Source organism: Haliotis rubra, unplaced genomic scaffold (assembly GCF_003918875.1).
Source record: "Haliotis rubra isolate DU_JTF1 unplaced genomic scaffold, ASM391887v1 Scf349, whole genome shotgun sequence".
NCBI lineage: Eukaryota > Metazoa > Mollusca > Gastropoda > Lepetellida > Haliotidae > Haliotis > Haliotis rubra.
The window spans coordinates 7880-34000 of record NW_025767023.1 but is presented as its reverse complement, the minus strand read 5'-3'; the positions used below and the strand labels follow the sequence as shown (position 1 = coordinate 34000).

Genomic DNA, 26121 nt, shown 5'->3' with positions numbered 1-26121 from the left:
GGGATTGTCTGGTCCAGACTCGAATATTTACAGACCGCAGCCACACAGATGGAATATTGCTGAGTGCAGCGTTAAACAACAAATAAACTTTTTGGGTTGATGGACAGTCGGGCAGTCTAGTGGTGAAAGCGTTCGCTCGTCACACCGAAGACCAGGGTTCGATTTCCACATGGGTGTCCACCGCGAATTTGAAATAATACTAGCAGCGGCGTAAACTAAACATCCACTTGCACAAACACAGAAGCCCGCGAAGATGGGGATTAGAATTGGTCTTCAGCAACCCATATTTGTCGTTGGTGATGACTGACTGGTGGCCCGGCCTGCTGACATCGTTCATGCATGTCATCATATCCCAACTGCACAGGTCTTTGATCATAATGTCAGTGGGCGGTGGGGTAGCCTTGTGGTTAAAGCGTTGTCAAGCAAAATCACACGGGTTCGATTCCTCTCGTTGGCATGGGTATAATATAATATGTGAAGCCCATTTCTGGTGTCCCCCGGCGTGAATTTGCTGGAATATTGCTTACAGCGGCGTAAACATACTCACTCACTCATGTCAGTTACTGACTCATCTGGTCCGATTACTTACAGACCGTCGCCATGTGGCTGGAACATTAATCAACGCGCGCGCGCACACTTACGCATCTACGGAGTCGTGCAAAAAGTATTCGGACACTTGACGTAATTTCCATAGACTTACATGTTAATTTGGTGTAGCATAAATAATTTCATGAATGTAATTTTCGTAAGATCCAAGTCAAATTTTGCACATTTGTGAGGAATCCTCTTACCTACAATCACATAATTTCTGTTTAATTTTCCGTTGCTTATTTATCGAATGGCAACAATTTAATGTACATGTGTACAGTGCATGAACTCTTTTAACATGGCGGCCTATGGGATTGTGCATTGTGGAACCATACGTAAGTTGATAAATGTGATGTCATTTGTTAATTAAGGGTCGGAAAATTGAACTGAAATTATGTGCGCAGAGCAGAGATGATTTCAAATTTGCCTGTCCAATTTTACAAAGATCCATCCTAAACTCACTTCATGAAAATTATCTATGCAACACTGAAATAACATGTTAGTCTATGGAAATTACGTCAAGGGTCCGAATACTTTTTGCACGGGTCTGTACGTCACTGATTGGTTGAAATTATAGTCAGTTTGTTATAAACATGGTTTATCGTATATATATTTTTTGTGTAATAAAAAGAAGAATGTTCCAGTCTATATGAAAAAACACTCGGCGTGATGTCGGGTAAAAAGGTTTAAAAAACCCCGAGGTCGCTATTCATTGCGAGCAGAATATCCTCACCTACTAAACTCACTTACTCACTCCTGTGGCCAATTTGTCTGTTCATTTCTATCAGTATTCACGTGTCTACATTTCACATGATGTGAGTGACAAGCAAGTATGTTCCTTCTCCAACGATTTCAAGGAGCCCCACTCTTGCATAGAAGTAGCATTATGAAGGTTTAACATCCAAGGCCTCAGAAACGTTTTCAACATGATTAATAGTAGACCGATGGATGACGTTTCCATCAGAGATTACAAATATGTTTGATGCAGTTCCCAGTTTTGACTTGTAACATGCTCTCGTGTTCTACAGTCAGGGTGAACAACTGATCTCGTGTTCTCGCCTTTGCAAGTGTTTGTGACAGGTGACACCCGTGATGCAGGATACGCTCACTCACCGTTTTATAAACACCGGATATCCAAACTATTTGATGGTCATTCATTAACATGTACTCATAATGTGGTTGGAATCGGCAGAGACTTCTCGTGAATATGGAAAGGATTTTGTTGCATGTATTTTTCCAAGGAGATCGGGCCGTGGGGTAGCCAAGTGGTTAAAGCGTTTGCTCGTCACGCCGAAGACCCGGGTTCGATTCCCCATATGGGTACAATGTGTTAAGCCCATTTCTGGTGTCCCCCGCCGTGATATTGCTGGAATATTGCTAAAAGCGGCGTAAAACCAAACTCACTCACTCACTCACTCCAAGGAGATCGTCCCCCATGGTTCCTAGTATGGTCATCTACCTTCAGTTGTTGGCAATCTATAGCCCGTTTTTATATTGTATTGTCATCTATAGTTAAACTGTTTTAGATTTAAATTACTAGTTTTAAATTCGTCTCTGTGATAATCTAGTTATTTTACTGTCCTTCGTAGACAGCTTTTTATGGCTGTAATATTGCCGATGTGACGATAAATTCTAACTCACTCACTCACTCCAAGGAGATCACATTGCTGTATATATAGGTTGGAAAATGTAATAATCTTCAATTACAAACCATGCTTCACAAATTCAGCTCAAATCAGTCATACTTTTTATGTATTCATGTACATTCTTTGTATCAAAAGCTACATTCACCGCGAAAATTACCTGGACTAATAAATCCCAGATAAACTCACCTTGTGAAAACATGAACATTGCACCAACTGAAAAATAACACAACATTTAACAATAAGTAATTTTTGAGTGAGTTGGGTTTTACGCCGCCTTTAGCACTATTCAATCACTAGAAGGGACACCAGAATTGGGCTTTTTGCAATTTACTTCCGTGGGGAAACAAACCCGAGTGTTCAGTGTGACGAACGTTATCTTTAACCACTAATCTACCCCCTGATCTAAAACATGATACGTAGACAGTAATACATGTAGCCTCTGAGATACAAACATCGGAACTGCTGAACACTCACACCAAAGTAAATATGATTTGGACATACGTAAACTTGGGCTTCATTCCAGCACTCATATTATAGTAGACGCCACCCACGCCATGTTTTGATTGGGTAGCAGTTCAGAAATAATAACACAATAAATCTTGTAATTGTTCTTTGAAAAATCTTTATTTGTTCATGTAAATATGTAAAATATATTCCCTTGTTACACATCTTCTAGAATGTACAGTTCTGGACGGTAATGTGGACACATTCTATTTTGGTCATCACGTCAAACAATCTCTTTTCGATGTCGAATGTATTTGGGTATTTTTCTGTACAAACCTTTTTCAATGCAAACGATAAGAAAATATATTGAAATAAAAGATTTGGGTTAAAGAATAAGGCGTACGGAATTTGACAGATGTTGAGTTTCCCCACAGATGGTGCCTGTATGTCTGGCTATACGGAAACATCGTGACTGCTCGGATAACATCGTGACTGCTCGGAAAACATCGTGACTGCTCTGATATCATCGAAACTGCTCGGAAAACATCGTGACTGCTCGGATAGCGTCCTTCGGGAGAATCGAAGTATGGTTTTGATGGGTTCGGGGAAGCTGGCGTTTCGAGATAACAGTGGGTGAATTTATTATGTACAGTGGGAAAGTTGCTCCAGAATAATTTTCCAGCGGTCTGTCTAAATATAATGCTGAAGTACAGAAGGAGGTACACTCCTTGTGCATTGAGGTTCATCTCCCCAATTGAAAGTAAATTTTTGAAATGTGTTTTGATTGTGATTTACAAGTCACAAATATTCTGTACGGGTTGCCAAAACACCATATATATCATTTCACACTGGCTGACAACAGCAGCATTATTAATAAACATGGGATGTCGTCGTTATGTTGTAGGCAGGGGTGGGGGTGGGTAAGCTGGGTTGTTGGGTGTGTAGGGCTGCTGGGGTGGGGGTATGCTTGGGTTGCTGTTGGGTGTGTAGGGGCTGTTGGGGTGGAGGGTATGCTTGGTTGTTGGATGGGGGCTGTTGTGGTGGAGGGTATGCCGGGGTGGGTATGCTGGGGGTGGGTATGCAGGGTAGGGATTGTGTGGGGCGGACGGTCCCACCTGGACGGTACTGACAGGCTTTGTAGCTGTGGAGGAGCTGCTCACTGAAACAGAAAGGGTTAACCGTTACAGGTAATGTGATCATCTGACTCTACGTTGATCTACACCATTGTTCTGTGTCTTTTGATTACGTGTCAAGTGTGTTTAGGTAATATATAGTAATCCGGATTAGAGAACGAATTCTGAAGTCATGCAGTTAGAGATGGTATTATGAACTGACTTTCAGTTGTATCACGACCAGGGCCTAGATTTTCGAAGCACTCTTAGCAACAAGATAGTCGTAAGTTAATGTTAATGTTAATTCTTCGAAAATCTAGGCCCTGATGCGGATATTTGATTTAACCACTTTGGAACTGGAATGAAATCGGTGCAAATCTGGGATTCAATCTAGGAATAATGTATAATTAGGATAACTCATAATTAGGAATAATGTATGAAGGAAGATAATGTGTAGTAGTGAACACACGAAGTAGTGTATGACAGGGGGTAATGCCTAGTTCGGAGTAATGCATGCCTGTGGGTAATGCGTAGTTCGGAGTAATGCATGCCTGTGGATAATCCGCAGGTCGGAGCAATACATGCCTGCGGGTAATGCGAAGTTTAGAGTAATGTATGACTGTGGGTAATGCGTAGTTAGGAGTAACGCATGCCTGTGGATAATCCGCAGGTCGGAACAATACATGCCTGTGGGTAATGCGAAGTTCGGAGTAATGTATGTCTGTGAGTAATGCATGGTTCGGAGTAATGCATACCTATGGATAATGCGTGGTATGAGTAATGTATGCCTATGGGTCATGCGTGGTATGGAGTAATGTATTCCTGTGCGTAATGCGTAGTTCAGAATAATGTAGGCCTGTGACAAATGCATGGTTCAGAGTAATGCATGCATGTGGATAATGCGTGGTTTGGAGCAATGCATGCCTGTGGATAATGCGTAGTTTGGAGTAATGTATGCCTGTGGGTAATGCATGGTTCGGAGCAATGCATGCCTGTGGATAATATGATGATTGCGTGGTATGGAGTAATGTATGCCTGTGGATAATGCGTGGTATAGAGTAATGTATGCCTGTGGATAATGCATGGTATGGGGTAATGTATGCCTGTGGATAATGCGTGGTATCGAGTAATGTATGCCTGTTGATAATGCATGGTATGGAGTAATGTATGCCTGTGGGTAATGCGTGGTATTGAGAAATGTATTCCTGTGCGTAATGCGTAGTTCAGAATAATGTATGCCTGTGAGTAATGCATGGTTCGGAGTAATGCATGCATGTGGATAATTCGTGGTATGGAGTAATGTATGCCTGTGGATAATGCGTAGTTCGGAGTAATGTAGGCCTGTGGACAATGCGTGGTTTGGAGCAATGCATGCCTGTGGATAATGCGTTTTCGGAGTAATACACGGCAGAGGTTCATGCCTGACGGTGGGCGTGACTGACGTTAATCTTTGGCCATTGGTGATGCATGACTCGCGGAATATCCCTGACGGAGACGGTGACACTCACCTACGATGTTACTGTGGCGGACAACACTCCTGCCTCTCCAGTATTTCTTTTTCTTCAAGATGATCAAGATAATGAAGATGACAACAGCTACAGTAAGAGCTCCCATCACAATGCCTGTGATGGCACCACCAGACAACACGAAACTGAAATTACAAATCAAAATATAATATCTTAATTAAACCATGCATATCCTTCTGCTGCCTATCTTCCGTTTCTATCCGTAGATCACTCATTCACATATTTACTCACTCACTCACTTTCTCCAAACCCGTGAAGATCCGGGTTAGAATTGATCTTCAGTAACCCATGCTTGTCGTATAAGAGCCGACTAACGGGATCGGGTGGTCAGACTCGCTGACTCGGTGGACACATGTCACTGTATCCTGATTGCGTAGGTCGATGCTCATGCTGTTGATCACTGGCTTGTCTGGTCCAGACTCAGTCATTTACAGACCGCCGCCATATAGCTGGAATATTGCTGAGTGTGGCGTAAAACTAAACTCTCTCACTTGACCACTCACTCAGCTAAACCACTCGCTCACTTATCAGGATACAGAACTTCGGGCAATAAACCCTCAGTGCCTGTGGACGAGTACATAGTATTTCACTCCTACGTATTTCAACTTTATCATCAGGGAGAGATTACATTTACATATTATACTAGGCGTCAAAGGCGTCAATAAGGATAATGTTTTCTTTCTTGTAAAGCGGGGGCGGTGGAGTGGCCCAATGGTTAAAGCGTCCGCTCGTAACGCTGATGACCCGGGTTCGATTCACCACATGGGAACCATGTGTGAAGCCCATATATTGCTGGAATAATGCTATAATCGGGGTAAAACCATACTCACTCACTCACTCCTGTAAAGAGTCTCTACTTACCTCGTGGCACTGGAGCAGCACACGTAGGCGTAGCTACTCCCGCAACAACCGTAGGTGCAGTAGCGGTAGGTGTAGTAGCCGTAGGAGCTGTAGTAGTTGCATCGGGTAGCGGCACAAACATCTGGAACTGAAATGTTTGAGTTATGGCATTCGGTTAAACCAATCCAACTTATTTCTGTTTTAGGGGCGATGGGGTAGCCTAGTGGTTAAAACGTTAGCTCGTCAAGCCGAAGACCCGGGTTCGATTCCCCACATGGGCATAATGTATGAAGCCCATTTGTGGTGTCCCCGCCGTGATATTGCTGGAATATTGCTAAAAGCGGCGTAACCAAACTCACTCATTATTTCTGTTTTACCGTAGTGGTAAAGGACCAATCATGGATATCCGGCATTTTTCTAAAGAATCATATATAAAACATACATGTACAGTACAACCAGAAATTATTGAGAATTTAAAGATTGTATTTCTTTTCACTCATAACTCGCGTATTAAATGTGAATATGAGCAGAACATAACTCCAGATTCAAAGACAGGTGAACAGTTAGTATTTTGTCAAGTCACCATGGGCAGCAATGCAGGCTTCAATGCGGCGGGGCATACTACTGATCAAAGAAGTTAGAAAGTCGTGGTCCATGCTGTCCCAATATCGGACCACCTCTTCTTTCATTTCAGCAATATTTCCATAGAACACGTGAACAGATGGAAGTAAATGTCCCTCGAGAATATCTGTGTACCGCTCACTGTTCATATTCCCTTCAAATACACAGAGGGGCGTTGCCCCTAACACAGATATGCCACCCAACACGTTAAATTTCGGACTGTACTTTGGGCGCTGATACAAAGGTTTTTCAGTTTGTTTGGTCCAGAAATTCAGTGTATTAGGAAACAGCCACACAGAACTTTCATCTGAGAAAATCAGTTAAAATTTCTATGCTGTAAGCACCAGTTCAATCTTCGCTCCTTTTGTTCAGGTTTCATGATCGGTGATTGAATTCCTCGACTTTTCTGCCAACCCATTGCATGCAGTTCAGTTCTAATTGTCTCCTTACAGACAGCCACAGTTCCTCTATCAATCATATCCAGCCTTAAGTTTTCTAAACTCCTTCGTTTGTTTTTAGAAACAAGAATACCAAGCCGCCTCCTGTCACCGACAGTCAATTTTCTGGGCCTACCTGCGCCTCCCTGGTGCTCAATGCCATATCCATTTGCAATATTTTCAAAACACGATACACACTGGACAAAGGGATGCCTGTTCTACTTGAAATCACTTTAGCTGATCTGATGTCCTTGTTATAATACTCCAAAATCAACTTCCTCTTCTCTAAATCATCCATACTGAGGGATCACTGAAAATGTCGTCTGCTAGCAAGTAAACAAAGGGGATAACTCTTCACAAACTAATGAAAAGGATTAACGGAGTTGTCTCTCTTGAATGAAACCAAGCACTTGATAGCTGGTCAAGGTTGTTTATACTAGAAATCCAATTAAACATATTCCTAAAATTCTCAATAATTTCTGGTCATACTATATTTATTCTAGCCACCGAACGTTAATGGATAGTCAGTTGTTAAAGTCAGCGTCATCGATACACAGATTGTTTGTATTTGGGATTTATATTAGTTAGTTTGTTGCACTCAGCAATATTCCAGTTGGACCAAACAATCCAGTGATCAACAGCATGAGCATCGATCAATTAGGATACGATGACATGTGTCAACCAAGTCAGCGAGTCTGACCACCCGATCCCTTTTGTCGCCTCTTACGACAAGCAGGGATTATTCAAGATCATCGCGCGTCCCTTTTACCTTTTATCCATCTATAGGTATTATGTATATACTGATGGGGGTCTGAGACTGTATCTATACAAAAGCTTCAGAGCAAAGGGGAGCACACACAAGAAAACTGGATTTGACCGAAACAATTACAAACGTTATTGAAACATTACTTGGCTGAGACAATGCAAACTTGATATTATAAACATAAACTGACGTACAAAAGAAAGTACACACCCGGTGCTTTTGGATTACTTTCCAAAAAGCGACGTAAATGTTTTGAAAAGAGTTTTTACAATGATATATAAGTCACAGACTTTCCTAATATGTTGCCAAAACATCACAGATATCGTGCCCAATTGCGAAGTTGCCAGTCAAAATCACAACACTTTTCAAATAATCCCAAAACACCAGGTGTGTACTTTCTTTTGTACATCAGTTTACATACTCCGTATGAAATGCATCACCATCGGAAAGCCATTCCTGCTAAGTATTTGCTATCATCAGGCAAGGTGTGTACATGATTTTGTCCGGTAGTGTACTGGGAGACACTATAAACGCAGTCAATGGTTCCGTCAATGTTGTGTTAATGTACATCTTAAGCACATGGTTAAACACAATGCCGTCGATGCCATCAATGTAGACGAGGTAACAGTAACTAATCACGACTCAGCAGCGTTCTTGTAATTCAGGCGTGAGTGAATCTACTTTTACGCCGCCTTTAATAACATTCCAGCAATATCACGGCGGGGGACACCAGAAATGGGCGTCACACATTGTACCCATGTGGGGAATGGAACACGGGTCTTCGGCGTGACGAGCGATCGCTTTAACCATTAAGCTAGCCCATCGCCCCCACGATCTTTGTAATTCATAAAACCGGAACATATTATTCCAGGCTAGCTATTCTCGAAACGTGTGTAGCCCTACGAACTTCCTAACCACATTCTTAACACATTGGCTACGATCAAAGTTAAGAATTCTTAGGGCTACGAACGTTTCGAGAATAAGGGCCTAGCTCTCACCCACAAAATCATTTCGGTAACTAACCCTGTCAGCTGGGCAGTACTTACCAAGGAAACCTAACATCCACAGCGTTATAAGACCACAACACAGACTGGAGATCGCCATAACGCTGCACTGTAGATTCCACCAAGTAGCACCCACCAAGTAGCACACAGTGAGTGAGTAGCTGGAATCTCGTCTTGAACAGACCCTGGGTCACAACATACCAGCTCAGATCGTTCAGGGGACTGACGTTCCTGGCGATGACGTTTTAGCCTGAACGCCCTGGGAACACACAAACACTGTAACATGGTATGGTTGCCGACATAAGGGTACACCCGGGGTGATTACTGTATTGCAATGACAAAAGGATTAATGTACCCAAATCCATATGACCTGTTAATCCTGTTCACGCATCGGTTAATTAAGCGGCCTATTGGATCATTCCGCTTGGAAATGTTGCCACATACTTCAGCAGTATGTAATTGGGTTAATTATTGGATATAAGACCACAACAAAAGAACTGATTACGAAAAAGAAGTAGTAGTATTGGTTCTGGGGTAGTCAGGGTAGTCTAGTGGTTAAAGCGATCGCTCGCAACGCGAAATGCCCTGGTTCGATTCCCCACAATAAAGGTCATTTCTGGGATTTCCCGCTGCAAAATTGCTGTTTTAGCAATATTCCAGCAAAATCACAGCGTAAAACAATAACCACTCACTCAAAAAACTAAAAGAAACTTAGCGCAACAGCTTGCAAAGGAAACGTAGATGGGCCACAGGGCTTTGAATCACTTTATGGACAATAATTTTTAGAAATAAAAACCGTACACTGTTTTTATATGTTATGAGTAACTTATATTTTAAATTTGTAATAAGTGTAGATGGAGAATTTTCTAAAAAATCCATTTCTTCACCGATTTCGTTCAAATTTGAAATTTTATTTTTAAAATTATTGTCCAAACAGTGATTCGAACCCCTGTGAGATGGGCTATCTAAGATCTGTGATCTGTGATTCATTTCAGATTGTGGAGGTAGTGTAGACTAAAGCATAGTCTCTGAATATATATAATTTTGACAGAAACAAACATTTCCTTTTAAATTGAAAAGTAGCCACAGCGAGAAGGGAAATTCAGAACCAGAGGAAATCTAGACTTTCTTCGTTAAGGGCTTTAGCATTACAGAAATGGCTGGGCGCAACGGAAAATGATGTGATTCGGGGACTGTGAGACACACTAGGGTTATGGGAAATGTCAACCTCGCGTTCAAGAATATATCACGGCGTGTCATTGTACGTGGGAGGAAACCCGAAGTAATACAGGTCTTACCGTTTGCCACTTTGGTGAAGGGGCGGTGGGATAGCCTAGTGGTTAAAGCGTTCGCTCGTCACGCCGAAGACCCGGGTTCGATTCCCCACATGGGTACAATGTGTGAAGCCCATTTCTTGTGTCCCCCGCTGTGATAATGCTGGAATATTGCTAAAGCGGCGTAAAACGTAACCCACTCGCTCAATTTGGTGAAACTCACAAGCACGGGTATGGTGCTGACATACCAAGTCACATAATAAGGGCAAATATGGGATTCGAACCCTTGACAATAGGATTCTGGCACGCTTAAAGAACTCCTTATGGAGAGTGAGTAAGTGGCTTTTACGCCGCTTTTAGCAATATTCAAGCAATATCACGGCGGGGGGACACCAGAAATGGGTTTCACACACTGTACGTTCCCATCCCATGTGGGGAATCGAACCCGGGCCAACGGCGAGACGAGCGAAAGCTTTAACCACCCGTCCCTGGAGAATGGCGCCGAATAAGGAGACAGGGTGGCCCATGGCAAACACAATAAGCGATAATGCGATAACTGCTAGTTTACTGACAAATTAACTTCTCATTTGATCCACCTTAACGGGCTATGCATACTTTAATGCACAATGTACAGGCAGCTCAAACGACATGAATATAATGAGATCGTGATTCCAGGGGTAGTTTGATTGAGCTATCAAATTTCAAGGGAGTCTGTGCCGCTTAATATACGACACGCGGTTTTGAACTTCTAACTGTTGCATAAGTATGAGATACAATAACAGCACACGCGCACACGCACACGCACATGACGTTATTATACAACTCGTTGGATTGGGGTAGGATTATTTCATTACTTGGACAGAAAGTTGTCCGCGCCATTTATCTCATCACCAATGTCTCGAATTGTTTTTCGTGGTGTGTTTTTTTTAACAAAACAGATACTCAGAAACTAATAGCGAGTGAGAGAGGGTTTTTGCCTCATTTAGAAAGATTTCAGCCACACCACCGCTGTTAAATAATTTTCATTTATTGCATCCATATCGGATCCGGGTCTTCGGCGTGATAAGCGAACGCGTTCACCACTGGACTACCCACCGCCAAATGACTTGGACCTTTATTTTGGCATTGAAGTGCACCACTAATAGTGACGTCAATGTAATGTCTGCATTCATCCGACCACTATTTTGCAGTGAACATTACTACATACAGTGCGGTTTGGTAGCTTTAACTTGGCTTGCGGGTTCGATTCCCTGTATGGATGTGAAACCCATCTCTGGTGTTCAGCGCCGTGATGTTGCTGGAATATTGCTTGAAGCGGCCTAACTAAACCTTATTCAGTCAGTCAGTTAGCCAGTCTTTATAGCTGGAAGACTTATCACTGAAACGGGGGATGGCTATTCTCCAAACTGCTTTTTATTTCTTCATTTGAGGGTAGCCTAGTGGTTAAAGCGTTCGCTCGTCACGCCGAAGACCCGGGTTCGATTTCCCACATTAGTACAATGTATGTGAAGCCCATTTCTGGTGTCCCCCGCCGTAATACTGCTGGAATATTGCTGAAAGCGGCGTAAAACCATACTCACTCAATTTTATGTTTCCATTTGTGTGTGTTTATTGCAATATCTGAAAGCGGTCTAAAACTAACAACAGTCAAGACCAGACAATCCAGTTATTGAAAACCATGCTTATCGTTCCTTGCATAGACATATAATCGTATCAAAATTTTCTACAAAAATATAAAAATGAATACGATGCAAAACAGACAATGATTCATTGCGATCGTAAGATATGTAAAATGAATGAAGCGTCCCCTAAAATATCCCACTCCCTGGGCCTGTCCACAAACAATTTAGCCTGTACTGTAAAAAAAAAAAAACTTAAAATTATTTTAATCAATATGTTATGAGGTACAAAATAGAAGTATTTCAAACACCGCCAGGTAGTGACTAGTTGAATAGTGTTGTAAATATGGGTGCTAACAATCTATTCTGGGTACTTTGGTTTGTGATCAGCATTACGTTTTAATGAGGTTTAAGAGCTCATTTACTCGTGTGTATCAATTTAATCTATCTAAGGAAAGGGCACGTCATAAGTGTCCTACATAATGGCATGTGTGACCCCATCCTACTCCGTGTGGCTTTCATGAACACAACATTCATATATTTGGAGTGAGTGAGTTGGGTTTTACGCCGCTCTTAGCAATATCACGGTGGGGGACACCAGGAGAAGGCTTCACACATTGTGCCCATGTGGGGAATCGAACTGGGGTTTTCGGCGAGACGAGCGAACGCTTTAACCACTATGCTACCCCACCGCCTCTACATTCACTTGGAGCATGGCTATGGAAAGAGGGACTGCTGGTAAATTGTGTTAACTTCGCTAAAAAGGCTTGGTAGCTACTTTGCCAAGTTTTACTAACTGTTGCCGAAAAATACAATTGCTCTTCATTGGAATAAATAAGGGACCGTTCAATATTTTTAAGCGTAATTTGTAAATATGTATATGTACAAAATTGACGACAGACCACTGTTGTGCCCTTTAAACGCACAATGGTCTTAAGTGCACAGAAATCATAAATAAACATGAGTGGGCGGAGCTTATGTGCCCACGTCAAACGTGTTTCGTACGCACTACTTCTCTTGAACACGGAAGTGTCTTTACTTCTGCTGAGTCGTGTAAAGTTGAATAGCGTGTAATGAGAGTGCATTTTCCCTACAACATAACAAAAAACACCATTTCCTTCCATAGTTACCATTTATAAATATTAAAGAAAATATAGCAATATTCAAATGTTTGTTAAAAGTTCGATCGAAAATTTGCAAGGGACCGTTCATAACGTATAGCTGGGCTGGGATCGAGTGATGATGATTTTATGGAGAAGCACGTACAATGTGAATAACAGTCCCACCCCACCCCTCTTCCTTCATGAAAACACACAAAGTGCATGTACATGTATACAAAATTGATGACACTCTCTCTCTCTCTCTCTCTCTGGGAGAGTGTGAATTCTACTCTTTAGGTGGGGTGGGGTAGCCTAGTGGTTAAAGTGTTCTCTCATCATGCCGAAGGCCCGGTTCGATTCCCCGAAATCGGTACAATGTTTCAAGTCCATTTCTGGTGTCTTCCGCCATAATATTGGAATATTGCTAAAAGTGGTGTAAACCCATACTCAGTCTTTTAGCAGGGTGGTGGGTTGTCTGCAGGTCTTCCCTGTTGGAACTGAATTTGGTGTTTGGTAATCAATTCTTGGGTTATGTGCCATGTTCTTTATCAATAAGGCCAGACCAATGTATTTCTTGTTTTACATATTTTTGTCCCTCAGAAGAATTTCTTGTAAGTTTACATTTTGACCAATAAAAACATTAGGATTTTATTTTTGAGCGGGGAAAATTCACTTTTATTTCTTTTCGTATTCTGGAAAAAAATACAACTGGAGGATACGTAAAACAAGAAATAGAATTGGTCTGGTCTAAACTTGAAATATAGGTGTGCTTATACAGTATGCATGAGAAGCAATGTATACAGGACACCTTTAGCACAGTTTACTAAAGGTAAAAGATGCAAATGTGTTATGTGACTTTTAAGATATCAGAAGTTTAAACATTTGGGACATCTTTGAAATAGTGTGAAATGAGAGATAGTTGGTTATGATGCCTCTATCAGTATCATACCAGTCACATCCCAATCAAGGGCATCAACTTTATATATTTGCATTGGGGTAGGGAGTCAAACCAATGCCTGAGGCGTCACATAAGTTTATGCAGCTGAACATAGACAAGCATGTGCAAGGTGAACATGTCACAGTGGACATTTTCTGTCCAAGTATGGACATCCATCAAATCCTGCATGGTGTTAGTTGTTTGTGTATTCAGAAATGTTGTAGAGCATCAGCTGACCAGATAAAACTGACCATTGTCAGATTTCCCATAAAATGACAAAAAGAAATGAGTTTTGTTAAAGATGTTTTATTACTAAAATACAGAGCAGCCTGTCTTGAAATGGGACAGGCTAGAAGAATTTTTATGAAATGTAATTATATGTAGTACCGAACTCATTAAGTTGGTTCACACACATATCTTTATGTCTGTTGAAAAGACTCTTACAAACAATTGAAGTAATGCCATTGGCTCACCAACGTGAAATGTGTAAATACGTGGAGGTTACATGTATATGGCATTGAACATTACACCCATCATATTTGTGAAAATATAAACTAGTAAACAAACCAAGGTAGCTATTTGAAAATATTTTCATAAACAGAAGCATTCCCTACACCCCATTCCTTAAAGTATTTTCAAGTGTTACAAGAATAATTTAAAACCATACAACTGATTAAAATCCAACAATAACCAAGTCTATGATATAAATACAAGTATTACAGTCACATTTCACAATCATCTCTGGGGAGGGTGGGGTGTGTGGTGGTTTAGCCTATAGCTAGTGGTTCAAATGTTCGCTCATCACCCAGAAGACCCTGTTTTGATTCCCACATGGGTACAGCCCATTTCTGGTGTCCCCTCGTCGTGATATTGCTGGAATATTGCTAAAAGTGGTGTAAAACCATACTCACTCACAATCACCTCAAATGTCACCTTGAATGTTGACATAGCACTAACATTAAACATGGCAGTAATTATAACCAGACATGAAAATAAGGAATACCTTGCATCATATATGAGTAATAATAAGTGAAACATGTTTTACAGCTACATGAACACTGACATCAACTTTAATGATCATGACCAAAACCTTCAAAGAACAGGGTATCCATTTGAAAGAAGAAGGCACATGTCATGTTTAATTATGCATGTGTGAATTCCTTCTTAGAACCTGTGTTGTCTTGGGACATGAACATTTTACCAAAACAATTCCCCGACTAATGAAGAATAATCTCATTAATCTTTGTGTTGTAGTCATTATGGAAACAACACTGTTTCACTGGGCTGCACATCTTGTTTATAAATTATTACCTTTATCAAATGATTTGGTATGAACCCATGATAATGTAACTACATTTAACAAAATGTCCTCCAGAAACAAAATATGGCAAAATCTGGAGCAACAAAACTGACAAAGCTGAATATTTCAAGATGGGGTAATTTTTTTTTCTAAGACTAACAGCATACACATTAAATAGTTAGATGTAACATCACATGTAAGACATTATTCACATATCATGAATTACACATATAAAACTTTCTTCGTTCTGGGCAAAGGGCAACAGTTTTACATGCCTTCCATGGCAGACATGCAGAGACTTAGTTGCCAGTATGTAAAGCCTTAATTAAATACTAACTATCACAAAAGTAATATAACAGCCAGTATCATGAAATACAAGAAATATGGCATAACTTTACTATTCCATTGTTTACTACATGCCACATATACTAATATCAAACCATCAAACTATATCAAATCATACTTCTAAATCACATTGTCATGCAGTGTAAAAAAAAATGTCACTGAAAAGGTGGTCTAATTGTTCAGCAGGACAATAAGCACAAATGGGGAACAGAAAAGCACAAAATGTTTGTGTGGGAAAATTAATGGAAACTTCTGTTCTGCTGGCAAAATAAATAAAAATTATTGCTGAGACTATTTTACTGCTTCAAAACAGAAGTTCCTTAATTTGTTTCCATTATGGAGGTGTTACTCAGCTGACATCAGAATGCCAAAACAATTATCAAAATACATCATACAAATCAGTAAACTGCACAATGAATGCACTTGAATCATTCCTGTAGTCCATCAAGATAACTGTCATCACTTGTCATCTACAGTGATGGGGACACCTCTTCCTGGTACTTGGTCAGCATCATATTCTGTTGATTTGCATTCTGGTTAACCTCTCGAGGTAATATGTGGCTGCTCTAAAGTACAAAAAGATAGAAGTGTTTTTATTTATATTGAACAACTTTTATGGACAACAACCTTTTTTATTTTATAAGTGTGACGTTTTGATAAAATTTTGTACCATTGTGAACAAATGCTTGGACAAGGTGAACTACCATAAATGTATATCATGTACCTGCATCACAATATTTGGTCATATTTGGGAAACTGTGTTATACATCAACCGAGATACATTAACTCAGTTAATATTTTATGCTTGTTAAAAATAGCAACAGTCAGTTTCAATGAGATAATAATAGCATTAGCAACCTAATTTTCTTTGGCAGTACAAACTTAGTCCAACAAAATCACAAGGGGAGGGGGAGAGGAGTTTGATGATTTTATGGAGAAGCATGTACAATCTGAGTAACTTAAAATTTATGTACAAAGGAAGTGACCCCTCCCATGTACAAATACAATTACCCCTCCCTCGCCTCTTCACATTAATTTGTATATTTATAATTTAAATATAATTATGTACAAAATGGCTACCCCCTCTGGTACATGTGTACAAAATTAACGACTTACCCTACCTCCCAGAAGAAAACGGGTGACCCTCTCCCCTTAAAATCATAACCAACCAACCAACCCACCAACCCACCAACAAACCAACCAACCACCCACCCACCCACCCGCCAACCCACCCTCTGTGCATCAACCAACCAACCCACCCACCCACCCTCTGTGCATAAACCAACCAACCCTCTGTGCATCAACCAACCCACCAACCAACCCACCCTCTGTGCATCAACCAACCAACCAACCAACCAACCAACCCGACCACCCACCAACCAACCACCCACCCACCAACCCACCCTCTGTGCATCAACCAACCAACCCACCAACCAACCCACCCTCTGTGCATCAACCAACCAACCCACCAACCAACCCTCTGTGCATCAACCAACCAACCCACCAACCAACCCACCAACCCACCCTCTGTGCATAAACCAACCAACCCACCAACCAACCAAGCCACCCCACCCTTTGTGCATCAACCAACCAACAAACCAACCCACCAACCAACTCACCCACCCACCCTCTGTGCATCAACCAACCAACCCACCAACCAACCCATCCTCTGTGCATCAACCAACCAACCCACCAACCCTCTGTGCATCAACCAACCAACCCACCAACCAACCCACCAACCCACCCTCTGTGCATAAACCAACCAACCCGACAACCCACCCTCTGTGCATCAACCAACCCACCAACCAACCCACCCACCCTCTGTGCACCAACCAACCAACCACCCACCCACCCGCCAACCCACCAACCCACCCTCTGTGCATCAACCAACCAACCCACCCACCCTCTGTGCATCAACCAACCAACCCTCTGTGCATCAACCCACCCACCAACCAACCCGACCACCCACCAACCAACCATCCACCCACCCACCAACCAACCCTCTGTGCATCAACCAACCCACCCACCAACCAACCCACCCTCTGTGCATCAACCAACCAACCCACCCTCTGTGCATAAACCAACCAACCCACCAACCCACCCTCTGTGCATCAACCAACCCACCAACCAACCCACCCACCCTCTGTGCACCAACCAACCAACCAACCACCCACCCACCCGCCAACCCACCAACCCACCCTCTGTGCATCAACCAACCAACCCACCCACCCACCCTCTGTGCATCAACCAACCAACCCTCTGTGCATCAACCAACCCACCAACCAACCCACCAACCCACTCTCTGTGCATCAGCCAGCCAACCAACCAACCAACCCACCCTCTGTGCATCAACCAACCAACCAACCAACCCGACCACCCACCAACCAACCATCCACCCACCCACCAACCAACCCTCTGTGCATCAACCAATCAACCCACCAACCAACCCACCCTCTGTGCATCAACCAACCAACCCACCAACCAACCAACCAACCCTCTGTGCATCAACCAACCAACCCACCAACCAACCCACCAACCCACCCTCTCTGTGCATCAACCAACCAACCCACCAACCAACCCACCCTCTGTGCATCAACCAACCAACCCACCAACCCACCAACCCCCTCTGTGCATCAACCAACCAACCCACCAACCAACCCACCCTCTGTGCATCAACCAACCAACCCACCAACCAACCCCACCCTCTGTGCATCAACCCACCCACCAACCAACCCACCCACCCTCTGTGCACCAACCAACCAACCCACCCACCCACCCTCTGTGCATCAACCAACCAACCCACCAACCAACCCACCAACCCACCCTCTGTGCATCAACCAACCCACCAACCAACCAACCAACCAACCCACCCTCTGTGCATCAACCAACCCACCAACCAACCCACCCTCTATTTCTACAAATTAATTTTGTCTGAAATAAAATTCTCAACTCTTTCCAAAAAATAACCTTTATGATTTGATAGAGCAAGCATTTAACATTTCCAAAACGAAAACATCATTGAATTTTGATTAGGATAAATGCCCATATTAAAAACAGGTGTTTTGAAAAGTGAAAGTAATAATTGATTGTTGTGTGGCCTATACATTCGTTATTTATTGTGAATGGATGAAAGTTTGTAAACTAAGATTTAGGAAAAGTTACAGTCAAACCAAAAAAGGCAAATTTTAAAATGCATTAAAAGTTGCTTTACAAACAAAACAAACAGATTTTAGCTGTAATTATCAGTATCTGGCAAGGGGAAGTGTTTATTCATTACAATAAACTCAAAATCATAAAACATTTATTCCAAAATCTTATTAATGTGGCCTTTTTCAGTTTTGTCAATTAGCAATCTGAATTGTTGGAAAAATGTCTGAATCTTTGACATCTCGGTTCTTCCTGATTATTCGTAATTAAAGCTTACTTGATGTGTAAATGTCATCTTGGTATATAACAGAATTGTTATTCTTAGTCAAAATGTAATTCAATTGTGTAGTTTGAGCAGGAGATGAATAATTATTTTGGGTAAAATTTCAGTCCAATCACATTTTAATCAACATATTCTTTCATAAAGAATAGAGAAAAGGTTATGGTATCTGTAAACTGTCAGTGGATAAAGGTTTTGTAACTACAGGTTGATTAAATTGATGGCTATACCCTAACTTTTCTGAAGCATCACATCTTATTTTCAAAATAGGGTGGTGCCTAATGAATGCACAGGGGTATAAATAAATAAATAAATAAATAAATAAATAAATAAATAAATAAATACATACATACATACATACATACATACATACATACATACATACATACATACATACATACATACATACATACATACATACATACATACATACATACATACATACATACATACATAAATAAGAGAGAAGAAAGAAAGAAAGAAAAGAAAGAAAGAAAGAAATAATTAAAATAAAGAAATAAATAAATAAAAAAATAAATAAATACACACACACACACACATAAATAAATAAATAAATAAATAAATACACACACACACACATAAATAAATAAATACACACACACACACACACACACACGTTCCCTTAAACAGACATTACATATCCACTTTTTTCTATTCTGCACCAAGATGTAACATGTTGCATCATTACACTGTTACAAAACAAAACATTCATGTTTCTTTTAAAAAATGTTTCAAAACTGATCTCATTTTGGTGGTTTTGAGACAGTGCAATAGATATGCAGTTAGCTGCCCTTCTTGTTCAAACTCAAGATCACAAAATGAGGCCTATAGCTCCAGTTCTTTTACAGTTTGTACCTTCTAGTATCCCTCATCTTAGCATTTGCATACCAAATTATGATTCATCTTGAGTTTATTAGTACCATATACTATACCCATCAGCTAATACCTTTCTTGGTGTCATCACATCTACTCTTGTTTGGAGTCTGTTCTCCCTTCCTGAAAAGTAAAATTATTTATCACCAAGTGCAAACATGTTCCTTTAGCATAAAGCAATGCTTACCATTATAATATTTTAAAAAGTGTCTCAAATTGTAATAACCTTTTTGTCATGGGTTTCTCCTTCTTTTGCATCTGGCAATGAGTCTGTTAGGACAATACATGTGAAAAAATATGATATTTTACCTACTTTGGTACAAATCCAGGCATCAGCAATGTTTTCATTTCAGGGTACATATAAGACTGAGTAGGTGAGTTAAGTTTTAAGCCACACTCAGCACTATTCCAGCTATATGGCAGCGGTCTCTGAATAATCGAGTCTGTACAAGACAACCCAGTGATCAACAGCATGAGCATCGATCTACCCAATTGGGATAAGATAACGTGTCAACCAAGTCAGCAAACCTGACCACCAGATCCTGTTAGTCGCCTCTTACGACAAGCATGGGTTACTGAAGATCAATTCTAACCCGTGATCTTCATGGGTTCATATAAGAGTGGATCATTGTAAATGGTTAAAATGTACTGTTTCTTTGTTGGCTCCTAGAAATTGCTAAATATCAACAAATGCTTCATCACACACTCTAAACGAATTACCTCTTGCATTTAGGAACTAAATACCATCCATACCTGTGCTGACCATGAACTTGTTTAAAAAGTGATGATTTTATTTACCACTAAGTTACCATCAACTAATGTTCATCCAGTGACATAAAAATCAGTCGAAAAGCAATTTTTGTTATTAGAAATTAGAATTTGTGTGTGTGTGTGTGTGTGAGAGAGAGAGAGAGAGAGAGAGAGAGAGATGATAGAGAGAAAGATGAGATGAGAGAGAGATGATAGAGAGAGAGAGAGATGAGATGGAGAGAGAGATGAGATAGAGAGATGATAGAGAGAGAGATGAGATGAGAGAGAGATGAGAGAGAGAGAGATGAGAGAGATGAGAGAGAGAGAGAGATGAGATAGAGAGTGTCAGGGTGAAGGCAGAGGTCAGGGCTGGTCAGAGGCCAGTTAGATTTGACTCAACTTAGCTGACAGCACGCTTCCACACATGGTCAGTAGAAGAGAGAGATGGTGCATACCGTGAGATAGGATAAGTTATAAAATATATATTAAAACCCTCAAAGGGTTCAAGATTACTTAATGACAAGTGTATTTCTAAAAATGACAAACTTGAGATTTGTACTAAAATGGGAAATGATATTCAATGATTGTGAATTTTCAATACACATTTCTGCAAATAGTTATTTATACTAAAATATAATTATTCAAAATGAACCTGACTGACAATGATTTGTCTACCGCTAGTTTGCAATGATGTTTCTGAGAGCAATTGTTGTGCTTATTAGGACTGTTGTTAAACCATAAAATTCTGGAATGATCTCAAATCAATTAATAACTATTTACCATGAAAAATAAACATTACAAATATTTGATTTGGTTTGGTACATTACATAATGATGTATTACTAAATCAAATCATTATCTCTGCAAAAACATATCAATTTATGTAAATTTAAAAAATCAATTCCAAAATTCATTAAATATAAAATGGCATCAAAAGAGATATTTTCCGCTCAAAACTTTTATTTTCAAGGGAAACAATGAAATTGATAAATTCAGTCTTAAGTCTTAAATGGAATTCACTCATGCCAATATTCAGCAACAAATTATAATTACATCTTTACACCTTTCTGTGTTTGTTGTTACTGCATACCTTTTGACTATAGGAACAAATAAAAAATACATAAAAACATGGGAATGTTAAGATACAATATGAATACACTTTGTCAAACTGATTTTAAATCATAGCTTTTGTGAAAACAGTAACAAGAGGGCACAGAAATCTACATCCTTTTCCTTTCAATGGTGCATAAAATCACCAGAAGTGTAAACATAAGAGAACATACCATTAATCCTAAAGCATATGAGCACAAGTTACATAATAATGACTACACCTAAATCTTTCACTCAATTCCTACTCTTTAAAGCTTTCAATATCTTGTAATGCCATGAATTAGAAATGGTACCCTGGTACTTTTCAGTGACTGAGTTTTGCATTTGACAGCAAAGACTGAAGTCATACATTCATAATAATAATAATCATAATAATGTAGCATTCATCAGTCCTTTAATGTTTGTATGATGCTGTACCTTTCTTTTAATTGCCTCTGCATTATAATTAACATCCCAGACTACTCCAGCTGTACTATAAACTAGGTCACCAAGACTGACTACCGCCTGGTCACCTGACTCCAACATAGGGATTTTTCCTGGGGATCTATTTTCACCTATATAGATACAGCACTGTTGTATGACATGGGATAACAGATGTGCCCACTTGCCTAATTAAATGCTAAAATCTAAAAATCTCAACAGTGCCCCCTGCATACAGTTCAGATTGCTCCTCTTCACAGCAAGAATAGGCATCAACTGAATTCCAAGCTTTTCCTCAACAAACTGTTGATCTGACTGGGGCAAGCCCAACATGGGATGGTATGGTGAACAACCTGTAAACATATGAAGTTATTTATACACACAAACATTTGTTTTAATGCCATAATATAAATAATAACTGCATCCATGTGTTGATGTTTTCTGAGTAACCATGAAGGGATGCACAAAATAGACACAGATGTTGAGATTTAACTTAAAAATGCCTTATTTGACAATTGAGGTTAAAATGTAACATCAAAACAGAAAAAGTCTAACTACAGTATATAACATTGCCAAAAGGAGCATACCTGTTATAAAGTCATGACAGAAAGATGTGAACTGTCAAATACATTGATTCACTCAATGGAAAAATAACAAATACATCTTCAGCCATGCATGTGCAAATGAAACTAGCAAAATATCTCTATAATCCTAACAAAAGTGGGGTCAATTGTCTGATTGTGACTATGGCATACAGTGTTCATGAATTACTACCAGTTTGTGGTGGTACCAACTGTTCACAAAAAAGCTGAGCCTTTATTGCCTGACCACTGAGTGGGAGCCTGCAAGTCCAATACATCTGTTCTGTGTTTGTGGCTCTGCCCTAACGTTGATATGTTCCAACTTACACCAACAATAATTTCCTTCATATCAAGCATCAGTAAGATGCCTTTACATCTGTGACATGACCTTTATAGATTACATATCATATTTCAGATCCCATATATATTATTTGTTATTTATCTCCTACTCTTCCCTGATATTAGGGATGGTGAGTTAAGACTTATGACAATTATTGTTCCCATTTCAATGCATAATTAGTAGTGTTGGGAATTGGTTAAAATTGATCATTGGTCCATTACAACTGATCAATCATCTAAAAATAATTGGTTAGGATCATTTATCAAATGTTCCTGTTACCTTTGTTAATGCACAAAATAATTTACAAAACCCATGTAGTTCTTTTTGGGTTTTGGGGTAAATTGCACAAAATGCATTTTCATACTTCACATATTTAAAGGATGGCTAGTATGTGGGGAACATAAATTTCCAGGAGTCTTTAAGATAAATTCAATCATGACTTGGAACAAGCTTGTAGTGCTTATGAAATGTAAATAAAATGACTCAGACAAACCAACCTTGTGAAAAAATATTGTTAATGCAAACAAGTGTTCCAAAAACTGCTTGTGTTTGATTATGAGAAAACATTTTCGATTGCTTAACATTTAGTCACTGGGCTTATAATCTTCGATTATTTCAATTAATCAGACCACCACTAATAATTGGTTGACTGCTCACTTAAACTCAGAGCCTTGGTCACATTGTGGTATTCTTGGATTTCCCAATCCATACTCAAGGTAGATCCTATGTAGTTGATCCACAAAAGTCAATGGTATGTTGCCCCACTGGTGTTTTCTATATCAGGTTTCAAATTTGCTTCATTAGGAAATTTGGGATAACAAATTGCCTGTCACCCTGCTTATCAATAAACTCCTGTAACGGATTCCTAAGAATTTCCAGCATAATACCGGGTTTATCAATGTTCTAATATTTTCGGAATTTCGGATCCTGAACCCAACAAACGCTGTGTATATTTGTGAATATGACATTATGAAGTCCAGACTGAGGAATCACTATTTTCCTGTCCCCATCAATAATTTCCCAGTCTGTATTTTCCATGGACAGGGTTGTGGATTTCTTTCAAAGGTAAATCAAACTTGTTCATTTTCTTACAAAAAATGATAAAACTTGACAATCTTACTTTTCTGGGGAATGTCACCTCCTTCAAGTTTTAATCTAAGGCAGTCGTGATGTCATTTGAAAGAACACCAATGCTTCTATTTCTTGAAGGTTGAGCCTGAAATGCATCAAAATCCATCATTAGGTTCAATTGTACCCTCATATGTTTGTTTCTATTTTATCTCACATTATGTGATTAATGTTAATAATGTTATATAATTTATTGAGTTATCTTACAAAAAGTTATTAACAAATGTATACAATACAAAAAGGTACACACAAGGACCCTCTTTATTCTATATGGAGTGTTATTCCACAAAAAATGAAAAGAATAAGACAAACCAAACTGAGGTAAAACATATTTTAATGTGGTTGCCTCATCAGCATTAAGATTACTCTGTAGAGTTTATTTGGGTAAACATACTGACAGTATGGTACAATGAACATATCACTGCACAATAGATTATAACGTAATAAACACATATGAAACACATAAACAGTAACTGAACACTATATTAATGCACACCATTATTAACATACCATATCAAGATGTAATCGCACTCCAAATAGTTCAGCTGCTGCCTATACTTAATATGTGGCTGATTATGAATTAGGGCAAATGAGACACTAACATGACTAACAATTATCTTCTAACTAAGAAACAAAGGCTAGGTTCTGTACGCACTGTTAGGATGGATTACTTGTTGAAGTGGTAGTACATCTCAGTGATGTATTAATGGTAATCATAATAATTATAAAGCCTTTTAAAATGGAAAAGAAACATTTATTATCCATATATAGTCCTTCAAATCCATTAAATCCTTTCTTCAATATACATAATAATTGTCAAAACATATCACATTTATACAAGTTGTACACATGAAACCATGTTATATGCAAGATTACACTTTCTCAGTAAAATACACATTCTAGACAAGTTTGGGGTTCAGTCCCATCCAGGATTTGAACCCACTCTCTCCACCAAATCGCCAACATACAAAGTCAGTGATCTAGCCAACTCAGCTGTGAACATAATTATATTGTCAGACTTTCACCGCACCTAGTCAAAATACATCCAAAATGGCCTTTGGTCCAAAATGTGTTTTACATGCTCTAACCTTGAACAGAGTAAATGACATGGCAACTAAATAATATTTCACATGTGGTATTCTCCAAAGCAGTTTGCAAAAGAAAATTATTTAGGTGATAAACAGCTGGTGTTTCCTTTTGATATATTTTTTGCTGTAATCTTCAGGTTATTATAAATATGAAATATGAAATGGATACTTACATGCACTTACATGTTGCATGAAATATCACTAAACTACATGAGTCAATAATGCCTTGTCTTCCTATGTGATGTTTATATGTGTACTTATGACCCTTCTGCAGCTGCCCTTAAACATACAGAAAGGTCTTAATGTTGAAAAATGGAGACATCTGCACTAGGCAAATCTGTGTTTTATGTACTGTATGTGTACATGTGAGTGAGAGTGAATTTAGTTTTATGTCAAATTTTAGCAATATTCCAGCAATATCACGGCAGGGGACACCATATATAGGCTTCATCCATGTGGGAATGGACCTGGGAAGCAAACTTAAACCAGTGGGCTACCCCATGCCCTGTATATGTGTACATGTCACTTGAATTTTTTAAAAGAATTGGATGAAGCTTCAATACTTTTCCCTGTCCAATATGTCTATATGGCACAAGATACAGAGAGATTTGTTACACTGAAAAACTTGTAAGAGATAAATTATGTCTATTTTATTAATGTTTTGCAAAATGTATTTCTGCATTAATAAAGAATGTTTTATAATCATACAGATACCATGGATGTTTATTCATTTGTCACATAAAAGAGTGTCATGGGATAATTTCATGCAACATCATATTTAGAATGACAGAAAATCTTTAAACCTCAAAACTAGTAACTATGCAACCT

The 26121-nt window shown here is 39.5% G+C and overlaps 1 protein-coding gene and 1 long non-coding RNA gene across 2 annotated transcripts; both read right to left on the bottom strand.

Annotated features, from left to right (window-relative positions):
• Positions 1 to 3571: 3571 nt before the first annotated feature.
• On the bottom strand, positions 3572 to 9097 carry LOC124284959 (protein shisa-4-like). The gene is made up of 4 exons (XM_046721089.1): positions 9024 to 9097; positions 6178 to 6304; positions 5299 to 5441; positions 3572 to 3837 (listed from the first exon to the last, which is right to left on the bottom strand). Exons 1-4 carry the CDS (start codon positions 9079 to 9081, stop codon positions 3572 to 3574), a joined length of 594 nt encoding a protein of 197 aa, XP_046577045.1. The 5' UTR covers positions 9082 to 9097.
• A 6235-nt stretch (positions 9098 to 15332) lies between these two features.
• Positions 15333 to 22470, bottom strand: LOC124284960. The gene is made up of 3 exons (XR_006900681.1): positions 22393 to 22470; positions 19951 to 20000; positions 15333 to 16122 (listed from the first exon to the last, which is right to left on the bottom strand). It is a non-coding gene; the product is annotated as an uncharacterized LOC124284960 (long non-coding RNA).
• Positions 22471 to 26121: the final 3651 nt, after the last annotated feature.

What these genes read in the sequence shown, in the direction of transcription:
- LOC124284959 (XM_046721089.1), bottom strand. Translation starts at nt 9,081, where the DNA reads ATGGCGATCTCCAGTCTGTGTTGTGGTCTTATAACGCTGTGGATGTTA. An exon ending in TGCTGCTCCAGTGCCACGAG is followed by an intron (nt 5,442 to 6,177) that starts GTAAGTAGAGAC and finishes TTGTAATTTCAG; the next exon opens with TTTCGTGTTGTCTGGTGGTG. An exon ending in CCGCCACAGTAACATCGTAG is followed by an intron (nt 3,838 to 5,298) that starts GTGAGTGTCACC and finishes TTTCTGTTTCAG; the next exon opens with TGAGCAGCTCCTCCACAGCT.